The 13,853-nt window shown below is 43.4% G+C and overlaps 1 protein-coding gene across 12 annotated transcripts in view; it reads right to left on the bottom strand.

The window, feature by feature from the left end:
- The window catches only part of TANC1 (tetratricopeptide repeat, ankyrin repeat and coiled-coil containing 1), a 212,982-nt gene that overhangs the window by 152,544 nt on the left and 46,585 nt on the right, over positions 1–13,853 (bottom strand). For 9 of the 12 annotated variants that reach the window (XM_043524883.1, XM_037911874.2, XM_043524879.1 and 6 more), the window contains one exon: positions 9,897–9,970. The exons of 1 other annotated variant lie outside the window; for it this stretch is intronic. In XM_043524883.1, coding sequence (XP_043380818.1) covers positions 9,897–9,970 — 74 coding nt within the window. Of the gene's footprint in view, positions 1–5,435; positions 5,564–9,896; positions 9,971–13,853 lie in introns of those variants that run through there. 2 more of the 12 variants (XM_037911877.1, XM_037911878.1) reach the window with 1 other exon arrangement.

Here is a 13,853-nt window from a genome sequence, read left to right as displayed (position 1 = left end):
ATTTGAATTCTTTGAGGTGTCACAGTGCTTGGCACCGCGTTGGGCATTGGGCCTGGCATCACCAGTTGCTCTTGGGGGTCCGGGGGCGGCCTGGAGAGAGCTGCCTCCCTTGTCATTGATCCGTGTCTGTGTGGCAACCTGGAATGGCGTTGCATGGAGTGCCCAGACCTAGAGGCTCTGGAGATAGTACCCTGCTGCTTAAGGTGAAAGTCTCTTTCTTTCTTTGTGCACGGCTTGAAGGCCTTGCAGTTTTTGCAGCGCTCTGCCTGATGAGCCTCTCCCAGACACTGGAGAGGGGAGTCATGGGGGTCGCTGTTAGGCATAGAATCGCGGCATTTGGTGCAAGCTTTGAAACCCTGTACTTGCAGCATGCCCCGCAGTCCAAGGCTGGTGCTGGAACTAGCTTCCAGACTCCTGAATACAATGGTATTTAACTAACTGATAACTATCTAAGAACAACTCTAACTAGAAGACTGAAAGGCTAAGGGATCACTCGCAAGCGAGAGAGAGAGAACTTCCAACACCTCCACGGACAGTAAGAAGGAACTGAAGAGGGGTCGGGCCAGCAGGGTATTATATACACCGCCATAAGGGTGCTACTGTAGGGGGCTCCCCTGCCGTCCCTATGGGAGCTGCTAAGGGAAAAAGTTTCTGATGTCCATGCACATAGTGCGAGCACATTCTAATTGGAATGGAAGTGAACAATCACTCGAAGAAGAATCCTCCTTTCTCTAAAAAAATAGGATCAGAGGAAAAGGTCTAGACCAGGGGTAGGCAACCTGCGGCACGCAAGCTGATTTTCAGTGGCACTCACACTGCCCGGTTCCTGGCCACCAGTCCCAGGGGCTCTGCTGCTGGCCTGGGGTACCGGCTGCCAGCCCCCTGCCAGCTGGGGTTCCATCCACCGGCACCGCGCAGCCCGCCGCCGGTCCCGGGTCCCTGCCACCGGTCCCAAGGGCTCTGCTGCCAGCCTGGGGTACCGGCTGCTGGCCCCCTGCCAGCTGGGGTTCCGTCCACTGGCCCCGCTCAGCCCGCTGCTGGCCCCAGGTCCCGGCCACCAGATCCGGGGGGGGCTCTGCTGCCAGCCTGGGGTCCTAGCGATTGGCCCGGGGCTCTGCAGCCGCCCCTAGCTATGGCCCACTGGCCCCAGCCTGGGGCAGTGAGGGGTGCAGACAGAGGCTAGAGGGGGTACAGCTCAGCACCCCCACCTTAAAAATTGTTCCAGCGTCACTGTACTGCGATATTTTTAAGTCCTGATTTGCTGCTCACATCACTATCACGCCACGTGGAACAGCGCACTACATTTGACATTGAGATTAGAATGTACATGCAAGAACTGGAATCAGAATTTTCTGACAGATTTCAAGATTTCCAGCAATTTGGCCCAATGCTTTCTTTTCTAATTAAACCTGAAAAGTTCAACGAAAGCGACTTGGATTTGTCTGTATTTCAGTGGATGGGTGTTGAAGATTTCGAAATGCAGCTCATTCAGTTAAAATGCTGAGAATTGTGGGCATCAAAGTTTGGAGATCTGCAGAGTGCACTTGAAGCTACCGAGAGAGATCATGGGGCCTCTATTCTGAACTGCTGGACATCCCTGCCAGTGAAATTTAACTGTTTGAAGAAAATTGCGTTTGCAATGCTTTCAGCATTTGGATCCACATACTTGTGTGAACCAGTATTTTCACACATGAAATCTGTTCTCTGTCCCTCTCAGAGCCGGTTAACAACTGATCACTCAGAAGCCTGTGTGCAGCTTAAAGTATCCAAATACGTGCCAGACATCGGAAAACTCCGCAAGGAAAAGCAAGGGCCAGGATCACACTAAACTGGTAAGATCTGCATTTTAAATGAAGCTTCTTAAACATTTTAAAAACCTTATTTACTTTACATACAACAATAGTTTAGTTAAATATTATGGACTTATAGAAAGATACATTTTACCGTTTTTAGAAGGTATTACTGGCATGTGAAACCTTAAATTAGAGTGAATAAATGAAGACTCGGCACACCACTTCTGAAAGGTTGCCGACCCCTGGTCTAGACTTTAATCAGCAGACTCTGCCCAACTGATGACTCCTATAACACTGGACTGATAAAAATACAGCTCTTTGATTTCTCGTAAGACCAATTTTCATGAGAGAAGTAGCACTGTGTTTGTAAAGAGATGAAATCTGCATTCTGCATACACCAATCCAGACAGATGGGGTAAGGTAGCAAAATATTTTTTTCTAACCCACTTAAAGGAGAAATGCGTCTCAAGCTTCAGCCTTTATCAGAGCCTGGTCTAGTCTCCATTCCAAACAGCTTAACTTTTCTTTAAAATATTGAGATGGAAATTGGCTTAAGGGCAGATGGAAAATCCACCAATCAGGGCCTTACCACAGGAATCTATAAGCCACTATATTTAAACAAAGCCAGCTGTTGACTTCAAGTTAGCAGCAACACCACCACACACAAAGTTAACCGGATGTCTTTGGTCTTGCATTGGGATCATTTCTTGATGTCTTTGATCCAGCTGTCAATTTTTTCTTCTATTCCAGAATGGCTCTCACCATTATGTCACTTAGAAAGAGACCACATTGGGAAATGTGGATTTCATATGATTTTAACAATGATCACAAGAATTTTCTTTAGTTCCCAGAGAATATATTGCCCACCAGATGGATGGATTTTTGCACAAGGTGATTTTTTTTAAGTAGTCTCTTTTGATGCCAAGAGACACAGCTTGGTTCTTAAATCAGTTTTCGAAATCACCTATGAAGGTGACTGGCAACACAACTTCATTATTCTAACTCCAAATTGAAAAGGTGGAGGTTTACATAATTTACTAAATAAAAAAGAGGGTAGTATGTATGCATACATAGGTGTGTGGGGGGGGGGGGGATGGGGGAGTGATTCATAAGGTTGACAAATTCAGAAGTTGAGAATACTTAAATGAAGGGCTGTCGATTAATCACAGTTAACTCCAGCGATTAACGCAAAAAATTAATCGAGATTAAAAAAATTAATCGAACTTTTAATCACACTGTTAAACAACAGAATACCAACTGAAATTTATTAAATATTTTTGGATGTTTTTCCATGTTTTCAAATATATTGATTTCTATTACACCACAGAATACAAAGTGTATAGTGCTCACTTTATTTTATTATTTTTATTACAAATATTTGCACTGTAAAAATGATAAAAGATAGTATTTTTCAATTCACCTCATACAAGTACTGTAGAGCAATCTCTTTATCATGAAAGAGAAACTTACAAATGTAGATTTTTGTGTATTACATAACTGCACTCAAAAACAAAACAATGTAAACCTTTCGGGCCTACAAGTCTACTCAGTCCTACTTCTTGTTCAGCCAATCGCTCAGAAAAACAACTTTGTTTACATTTACGGGAAATAATGCTGCCCACTTATTTAAATTTGCAACCCCCCATCGTTTCATGTATTTATACCTGCTCCTGTATTTTCACTCCATGCATTCAATGAAGTGAGTTCTAGCCCATGAAAGCTTATGCCCAAATAAATTTGTTAGTCTCTAAGGTGCCACAAGGACTCCTCGCTGTTTTTATTATTTACAATGTCACCTGAAAGTAAGAACAGGCATTCACATGGCACTTTTGTAGCCAGCATTGCAACGTATTTATGTGCCAGATATGCTAAACATTTGTATGCTCCTTCATGCTTCGACCACCATTCCAGAGGACATACTTCCATGCTGATGATGCTCATTAAAAAAAAATTTGTTTCATTAAATTTCTGGGGAGAATTGTATGTCTCCTGCTCTGTTTTACCCACATTCTGCCATATATTTCAGGTTATAGCAGTCTTGAGTGATGACCCAGCACACGTTGTTCGTTTTAAGAACACTTTCACTGCAGATTTCACAAAACACAAAGAAGGTACCAATGTGAGATTTCTAAAAATAGCTACAGCACTCGACCCAAGGTTTAACAATCTGAAGTGCCTTCCAAAATCTGAGAGGGAGGAGGTGTGGAACATGGTTTCAGAGGAGCTAAAAGAGCAACATTCCAATGCAGAAACTTCAGAACCGAACCATCAAAAAAAGAAAATCAGCTTTCTGCTGGTGGCATCTGACTTAGATAATGAAAATGGAGGTGTGTCAGTCTGCATCACTTTGGATCGTTATCGAGCAGAACCTGTTATCGGCATGGATGCATGTCCTCTAGAATGGTGGCTGAAGCATGAAGGGACATATGAATCTTTAGTGCATCTGGCACATAAATGTCTTGTGAAGCCGGCTACAACAGTGCCATGAGAACACCTGTTCTTACTTTCAGGTGACACCGTAAACAAGAAATGGGCAGTATTATCTCCTACAAATATAAACAAACTTTTTTGAGCGAATGGCTGAACAAGAAGTAGGACTGAGTGGACTTGTAGGCCCTAAAGGTTTACATTGTTTTGTTTTAGAGTGCAGTTATTTTTTTGTACATAATTCCACATTTGTAAATTCACCTTTCATGATAAAGATATTGCACTACAGTATCGGTATTAGGTGAACTGAAAAATACTATTTCTTTTGTTTTTTACAGTGCAAATATTTGAAATAAAAAATAATATAAAGTGAGCACTGTACACTCTGAATTCTGTGTTGTAATTGAAATCAATATATTTGAAAATGTAGAAAATATCCAAAAAATATTTAAATAAATGGTATTCTATTATTGTTTAACAGTGCGATTAAACATGATCAATCACGATTAATTTTTTTAATGGCGGGATTAATCCAGCCCTACTTAAAATGATATAGTTGGCCTGTTTCCTTTCACACTCAAGTCAAAAAATGCATGAAATGGCTTAGATAGGCAGAGGAAAAAATATGCTCCTCTACCTATAATTAGATATTACTTTAAATGAGGAATACATACAAGAATATAAGCAGTACAAAACAGAGGTCTCACAATTAAATAGAATGAGACCGTATTTGCTGTTACATGAAATTTTGAATATTCTACGAGTTGCTTCAGTCTGTTTGACCTTGTAAAAGAGAAGTCAACTCAACTGGATGAGTGGATATAAGGAATACAATAAGCCTATACTTATTGTATCACTTATGGTATCTAACAGAAAACTGTATAAATCACAAGGATAAAAAAAAATTTACCAGGTTGAGTCTGAACCACCATATTATGCCAATACAGAAGCTCTAAACTTTAAGCCACAGCCCCCCTAATAAGAAATAGAATAATAGTAATCAAAAGGAAGATTGTTACCTATTTAAGCAATGCCCCAGTATGACACTGGGGAGTTGAAGGAGCGGAGTTTGTGATTTAATGACTGCTTCTTTGAAGAGATGATGTAAAACCATTCTCAAGACCAATGGCATTAATTGGAGTGTTCTGAATAAATCACAATATATGTAATTATATTCTGCCTAACTAACTTATCCTGCAGTTTCACATTACTCACCTACTGTGTTGAACTGTTGCTGGGTACAGCTGGTGCAATCACTATGGCTGCACAACAAATGCCCACAAGAATGAATGGCTACAGATCCATTGGAAGACTTACTGCTTGTATCAGGTTAAAAATTAAACCTAAGAGGAAAGATGGAGCAAGTAGGATGAGCTGATAAAAACCTCACTGATATCTCCTGTTTATCACAAAAGTGCTAAGCAGATGGTGAAGTACTAAGAACCTCAACATTTTACTACAAAACTGAGTTGCATAATTTAAAATGCATCGTGACATCCACCCATGAGAATGAAATGTATGTCATAATAGGCAAAGTATGTGTCTAAAAAAAGCTCACTAATTAGATTAAAGACTGTAAATGTTGCACTGGCCTATGCAGGGGCTGGCAGCACTGCTTATACAGGTGGCCTGACTCTTCCCATTATAAGACCCTGTTTCATTTGCTTTTAATTTTGCTTAATTTTAACCACTTGGGGTGAAATCATCATCCGTGCCAAGTGCCTGACTCAGGCTGGGTTTTTTTGTTGGGGGGGGGGGGGGGGATTTTGTTGGTTTTTTTGCTGTTTGGAAAATTTCAGCCAAAATGGTTCAAAAAGAGAACCTCTTGAGAAAGAGGCAAGAACAAAATACATTGTTTTTCAAACATTAAAAAAATTCTGGTGACCATTTCCATGGCAAACTCTAGATCCCCTGTGTTTTGGAGCACAGACACTGAAATTTGGCAGTGGGTGGCCTTTTTGTCAGGAATGTGCCTGTTACTATCCCAAGGAAAATGTGCCCAAATTTGGGCAAGTTTTAAGCCAAAGTAGAGACTCGATAGAGTTTAGAGCCTTACTAGAGTTTAACAGCTATAACCTCTGAAGCTTCCATCCTCACTAAGCATGCTCCCCTCAGAGCTCCTACATGTGACCAGACTGTGCATGTGCCATCCCCACAAAGTGACTCAACATGCTTCCTCCAGATCAGTAGCTAAGTCATATTTTCCCTGTAATGGCTGCTTTGGGTTGTGGGGATGAGTTTGGGCACTGAACTGAGAGCAGGGAGCCTGTCTTTCCTATGCTCTATGAACTCCATGTTGGCACACAGGCAGCACGGAGGATGAAACCATCTAATTCAAATGCAAAGGGGACAAAAATAGGACCTAGAGCATTGAGCAGGAGGGTTAGGGCAGATTAGGACGACAAGGGAGAGGAGCAAAACTGGGACTAGAGGATGGCAAGAAAACTACATCTGGGAGCCAGGGAGTTAAACTGCGGGCAGGAAGCAGGACAGATGAGTACAGGTGCGGGGGGGGGAGGGGAGAGAGCGCACTGGGAGTTGCCAGGAAAGAAGACTGGGACAAGTAATCAGAGAGCCAGGAAGGGGAGACAGATCTGACAAGGAGACAGGCTGTATAGGGGATAACTGGGACTGGCTGGTAAAACAGAGTGGACAAGGAGCCAGGGGCACAGACTGAAGGAGCAAGGGCACAGACTGAATGAGAAGTTCAGGAAGGGACACAGGGACTGGGAACCAATGGAGATGAGAAACTTGGGTGTGGGAGCACGTGACTGAAGACCATGGAGGGAGAAAGAAACAAATTAGGGAGAGAAGGAGAGAACTGGAACTAGATGGGCAAGGAGATTGGGAGTGGGGTGGAGGGGAGATTGGGGATGACTAGGCTTGGGACATGGAGTCTGGAGAGGTGAAATGAGGACTTACTAAGCAAGGAGACTGGGATCAGAAGCTTGGGGAATAGAGAAAAAAGACTGGGACAAGAAGCAAGTGGGGGAAGGGAGAGACAAGACTGGGACAAGTTGGAGGGGACATAGCAGAAAGGGTCAAGCTCAGGGGGAAATGGGCAGAAAAGCTGTACCAGCATATCATATTCACCTCCGGAGTCTAGAATGGAACCCAAGATCCCCGAGTTTCACAGTTCCTCTGCGATTAACAAATGTCTTTGAAACCCACTGGCATAACGTTCCATCTCCCTCTGGTATTGGTCCAAAGAGGATAACAATCTACTACTGCTATCAGTTATTCCATTAGCTCAAGTGATAAAAGTTCCAGCCCTTCTGATGACCTATATCATATTATACCACAGAATGGTATTTCTTGTTTTTTCCAGTCTTTTTAAAAAAAAAAAGCAGCTAGGAAAATACATACAAAAAGCTATATGAATAGAACATTAAAGGTTGCAAAGTCAAGCACTCAGAAGTTAGGAAAAACCAGAATTAAGGTTGTCCATGCCACTTTAATTTTGTTCCCTTGTACACATGCATTATGATACAGTCCAATTACATGATCACATACTACTTTTTTCCACAGGACCCTTGCCTTATTGACAGTGCAGGATGGATGGTGCTCGCTTGCGGTGTAACTATTCAGTATTTTGTTTTATTCTTGTTCGATGTGTGGCCGCATGCCTTATTTACTGGACACCTGCTACTTCGAACTCTACTCTGTTGACAGAATTATTAATTTCCTTATGAGCTCTCTATGGCACTCATCACTGAAGTATCTGAATGCTTCACAAATACTAATTAAATTATTTTCAAAACACCCCTGTGAGATGAAGGGATAATATTCTTATTTTACTGATAGTGCAGTGAGTCACAGAGAAATTAAGGTCCAAAAGTATACAGTAATTTTGAGTGCCCAATTTGACACACCTAGGATGTGATTTTTCCAGAATACTTAGCATTATATAGCAATTTGAACCTATAAACTTCAGTTGCACTCATGAGTGCTCAGCACTTCTGCAAATCAGAAGTCAAGCAGCTAGACGCCTGGTCAAAAAGGGACTCTGGCGGCTCCAGTCAGCACCACTGACCGGGCCATTAAAAGTCCGGTCAGCGGCGCAGTGGGCCTAAGGCAGGCTCCCTGCCTGCTCTCGCTCCATGCAGCTCACGGGAAGCAGCAACACATCCCTGCAGCCCCTAGGCGCAGAGGCGGCCAGAGAGGCTCCACATGCTGTCCCCGCCCTGAGCGCTGACTCTGCAGCTCCCACTCGCTGGGAACCACGGCCAGCGGGAGCTGCGGGGCCGGTGCCTGCTGGCGAGGGCAGCACGCGGAGCTTCCCTGGCTGCCCCTGCACCTAGGGGCCAGAGGACATGTTGCCCCTTCCAGGAGCTGCCTCAAGTAAGCACCACCCATAGCCTACCCCACACCCTGAGCCCCATCCTGCACCCCACCCCCACACTTCGAACCCCTCGGCCCCACCCCGGAGCACGCACCCCCAGCCAGAGCCCTCACCTGCTCCCACACTCCTGCCCCAGCCTGGAGCCCCCTCCCATGCTCTGAACCTCTCGGCCCCAGCCCGGAGCCCCCTCCAGCACCCCAAACCCTTCATCCCCGGCCCCACCCCAGAGCTCGCACCCCCAGCCAGAGCCCTCCCCCTCACACCCCAACCCCCTGCCCTGAGCCCCCTCGCGCACCCCAAACCCCTCATCCCTGGCCGAACGTCAGAGCCCTCACCCCCTCCCTCACCCCAATCCCCTGCCCCAGGCCAGTGGAAATGAGCGAGTGAGGAGGGTGGGGGCTAGTAAGCAATGGAGGGAGGGGGGATGGAGTGAGAAAGAGGCGGGGCCTTAGGGAAGGAGTGTTCGGTTTTCTGCAATCAGAAAATTGGCAACCCTATTGATTCCATGACTTTCCTCAACCTCCATGACTTTGGCAGTAGCCAGTATGACTGACCCCACGGCCGCCCAAGCAGCTTGCCCTGGGGACAGCCACACTGGCCGCTGTTGGAGCGGCTTCACAGCCAGCCGCTTGGGGCCAGCCGCACTAGTGCCCTGAAGTGTCCCTGGGGCGAGCTGCAGTGTCCACTGCTCAGGCAGCTGGCCCCGGGGATGCCAGGAGCAGCCATTGGCCTTAGTGGCCCTGAGCAGCTGGTGCCGCTGGCCCCTGGGCCCCCCCCACCGAGCAGCTCACACACACCCCAGCCCTCCACACACACCCTGTCCCGCAGTAAGATTTAGTCAGGGGTATTTATAGTACAAGTCATGGACAGGTCACGGGCCGTGAATTTTTGTTTATTGCCCATGACCTGTCCATGACTTTTACTAAAAATACCCATGACTAAATCCTAGCCTTAACTATGGACAACTAGCGAATTAGTGGGTTTATGGCATCAGCTATAATTTACAGAAAATAAAAGAAAGACTTTTTTATGGATTTCAGACAGTACTATATCAAGTACACATTGGGACATAATATCTCAAACAATATTTAGTTACTTAGAGCAAATGTCTAAAGCACAGGTATTTATCAATTTTTATCTCAAAGATTCTAAGTAATTTTTTCATCATTAATATGTCTTGACTCTTAAAATAATTAAACTCTGTTTAAATATACTTAAAGAATTGTAATTTCCTTAAGAAAATATTATTAAAATATCAATTTACAAAAATGTTAAATGCTGAATTCACGAGTTATGATGAGATCTACAGTATAGCAATATTTAAATATTCATACCTGATTCTTTTTTGCTCCCCTTTGCACCTTCTCGGCTCTTTTTTAATACCGCTTTTAACATTTTAATATTGCTCCTGAAGGAAGAAAGAAAAACAAAACTTTAAATACATCATTAATAATGAAAGTTCACAGAAAAAGAAAACTGCAGGAGACAGGAGGAAGATAAAACTAAACAAAAGGGTATTCATTTGAAACATGTTGATGGTTTACATTAGTTTTCTATAACCAAGTTACATTGGTCAAACCAAATACTGAAGCTGCAAGGAATGTTTTAATACTTGAACCAAGTGATTAGGGGTTCACTATCTTGTTATAAAGCAAAAACAACATATAGCATTCTCCACATTCCACATATAATTAAGGTTATGAGGCTAAACCTGGATAAGTTACCGTAAGACACTCTGGCAAAAGAATGTCTGCTCCTGACCAGAGTTCATCAAGGAGGAGGAAAATAAACTTAGACAAAACAATACCTTCTTGAGGTTGAGTGAAGGTGGCAAAAAAACACTGTTGACAGTAAAACTTATCGGCACCTTCAAATGCTGATATAAAGAGAAAGTACAATAGAACTTCTATATGGAAGAAATATTTTTACTAACTTAATCCACCACAACTCATGCCACTAAGAAGCCAATTTATTTAAAACCATCTTTGCACTGTTTTGCCCCACAATCCCGCCATTACTATCAAGAAATTTTGCATTAAAAATAAAATTACAGTTTCTGTTCCTTATTTCCCATTCCACAATGTAAAAAACTAATTTTCTGTATCATCAACTTCTGCAATTTCAGAAAGTTGCAGACTACAGGAAGAGAAGAAACATCTGGAACAGAAACTTCTAAACAACTGTTCTACTTTTCATGGAAATGAATATGAAACAATGAATGAAAGAGAGCACAAGGGTATTACTCTAAGAAGAATGGTCCCTAAACTTAACTTTTCCATTAAACTTCCTGAAATATCTGAGAGTCCTCAACCTCATTTTAGCTAACTGATCTTCTATTGGAAAAACACAATTCTACAGGTTTTGTTTTTTCTCTTTTTAGGCATCAAACAAGAACACAGCATGCAGCAACAAAATAAAGTAATTATTAACAGGTTTCAGAGTGGTAGCCATGTTAGTCTGTATCAGCAAAAACAACGAGGAGTCCTTGTGGCACCTTAGAGACTAACAAATTTATTTTGGCATAAGCTTTCATGTGCTAGAACCCACTTCATCAGATGCATGGAGTCGAAAATACAGTAGTAGGTATAAATACACAGCACATGAAAGGATAGGAGTTGCCTTACCAAGTGGCAGGTCAGTCTAACGAGAATTCAATTAACAGTAGGATACCAAGGGAGGAAAAATCACTTTTGTAATGGTAATGAGAGTGGCCCATTTCCAACAGTTGACAAGAAGGTATGAGTGACAGTAGGGGGAAATTAGTATGGGGGAAATTAGGTTTAGGTTTTGTAATGACCCAACCACTCCCAGTCTTTATTCAGGCCTAATTTGATGGTATCCAGTTTGCAAATTAATTCCAGTTCTGCAGTTTCACGTTGGAGTCTGTTTTTGAAGTTTTTTTTGTTGAAGAATTGCCACTTTTAGGTCTGTTATTGAGTGACCAGGGAGACTGAAGTGTTCTCCTACTGGTTTTTGAATGTTATAATCCCTGATGTCAGATTTGTGCCCAGGAAATGTGGTATGGGTGCAACTTCAAGAAAAGACAGCACTCTTCAATCAAGTATGTAGCTGCAGAGGAGAAAGGAAGAACCATGCCTTTGCACTGAATATGTCAAAGAACTACTTACATTTGGGACTATAAACCCACTGCCATAAAAAGCTTACTTCACCGTATATATAACAATACACCTACATTAGATTTAATATACTTGATCATTTGTATTTTCTCCCCTCAGAAGAGAATACATTACCACCACCACAAGATGCACATAGTAAGGTGTTCATTATAAGTGCAGACATTAAACACAGGAATTACTCAGCAGATTGTGAGACCAGTGCCAACAAACCAGTAAACTGGGGGTGTATTTTAGGCCTTGTGAAGGGAAAAGGGTACTTTAAAAAGGATGTGTGTTAGCCAATATGTTTTAATTAGGGCTGTCAAGCGATTTAACAAATTAATTGCAATTAATCGCGCTGTTAAACAATAATAGAATACCATTTATATAAATATTTTTGGATGTTTGCCACATTTTCAAATATATTAATTTCAATTACAAACACAGAATACAAAGTGTACAGTGTTCACTTTATTTTTTATTACAAATATCTGCACTGTAAAAAAACAAAAGATAGTATTTTTCAATTCACCTAATACAAGTATTGTAGTGCAATCTCTTTATTGTGAAAGTTGAACTTACAAATGTAGAATATATTATTATTATTCATGCATATACACAAACGGGTCAAATTAAGGTTGCCTGTGAGGCCTCAGTTCCGGCATTTCCTAACTTTTGAGTGCTTGACTTTGCAAACAGGGTTCTTTTAACATAGTTTCTTGTGTGTAATATATAATAAGAATACACAGTATACTTTAATATAATGATAAAAAGCACTTGGAAGTATAAGTTATCTGAGGACCTTGAGCATTTTTATGAATTCAGGCAAGCAATACCCTCTTTCAACAACGGGCATAGGTAAGTGAAGGTCAGTGAGGCTGAATGATTTGCTGAAGGTCACAAAGCATGGAAGAGTCAGGATTAGAACCTAGCCCTAATGATTGTGAAGATAAACTGTCTAAAGCTGTCCTTCTGAGTCTACAACCTGCTCCAGTGCCTCCGTTTCTGTTTACAATTTTCCTGAGAAGCACAAGAGGGAAATGAGCAAAAGTTTGGTCTGAGACTCATGGGTGCCTCCACCCAAGAAAAGACCACAGTGAGCAGTGATAAGGTTCCCTTTTCCCTTCCAGCAACCAGTTGGGGGCAAAGGGACCTTCACATTTATCCTACACCCACTATCCAAAGGCCAAAAGAAGGGATGAAGACATAGCAGAATCCAGGGAGAGAAATTGTCAGTAAGTGTGGGAAACGACCACGGAGATCATTGATGGGCTTTCTGCACAAACCCCCCACCAGGGAGCAGACCTGCCATGGTAGTTCCTGCAGGAATCGAGCAGGAGCCCCACGCCACCCTGAAGCAGACCTCAATTCAGAGTCAACAGTCACTGCAGGAGAGAGAGCTCATGAGAGAGGAAGGAAACATATGACCCCCTTCCAGCAGGGATACAATTCTGGCCACTAACCAGGACTTCATCCCTGCCTCTCCAGAGGAACAGTGCAGTGGAAGCCACTAGCCAGGACTTCACTGTGTCTCTGGAGAGGCAGGGACAGTAGGAAGTAACGCAGGCTTGGCTTCTAAGACAGCGACTGAGTGAGTCGTAGCCCCCATTCCCACATGCTCTGTGTGCACCACCAGCTGGCTGCGAGAGAGCCTGGCTGGGGAGGGGTGGCAGTGGCAGCCGCTCCTTACCCAGGCTCAGCTTCTGGGCAGAGGAGCCAACTCCAAGCATGCCTGGGGAAAAGGGGGGGCCTCCAGCTCACTCAGCCGCTGTCCCCAGAAGCTGAGCCTGGGCAGGGGGCAGCCTGCTGCTGCTGCAGCCAGGCACTCTTCCAGTCAGCCACTGCACTGCTTGGCCCCGCCCCTTCTCTTCAGGCTCTGGCCCCGCCCTATCCACTCCCCGCCTGGGCCAGCTGCTGGGGGGCCACTCGACCCTTCATGCCCCTCCAACGAATTGCCTATGGACCTTTGATTAGTAAACATCTGGCACATTTTTTTCAGCCCTGCATTAGAGACTAGTTTTACTTGTATACTTCACTCTTGAGACAGCTCCATTTATTTGTAAAACCAAAGACGTAGGTTAAATTCCCAGTAGGTGTATGCCTACGGCAGTAATTTTGAAATACTACAGCACAAGTACCACCAGCACTTATCGTAGATGTGAACACCAACTCCTT

The sequence above is a fragment of the Chelonia mydas genome, chromosome 11 (assembly GCF_015237465.2).
Source record: "Chelonia mydas isolate rCheMyd1 chromosome 11, rCheMyd1.pri.v2, whole genome shotgun sequence".
Classification (NCBI taxonomy): Eukaryota; Metazoa; Chordata; order Testudines; family Cheloniidae; genus Chelonia; species Chelonia mydas.
Note: the sequence above shows the minus strand (reverse complement) of the source record. Positions and strands in the feature narration are given on the sequence as shown.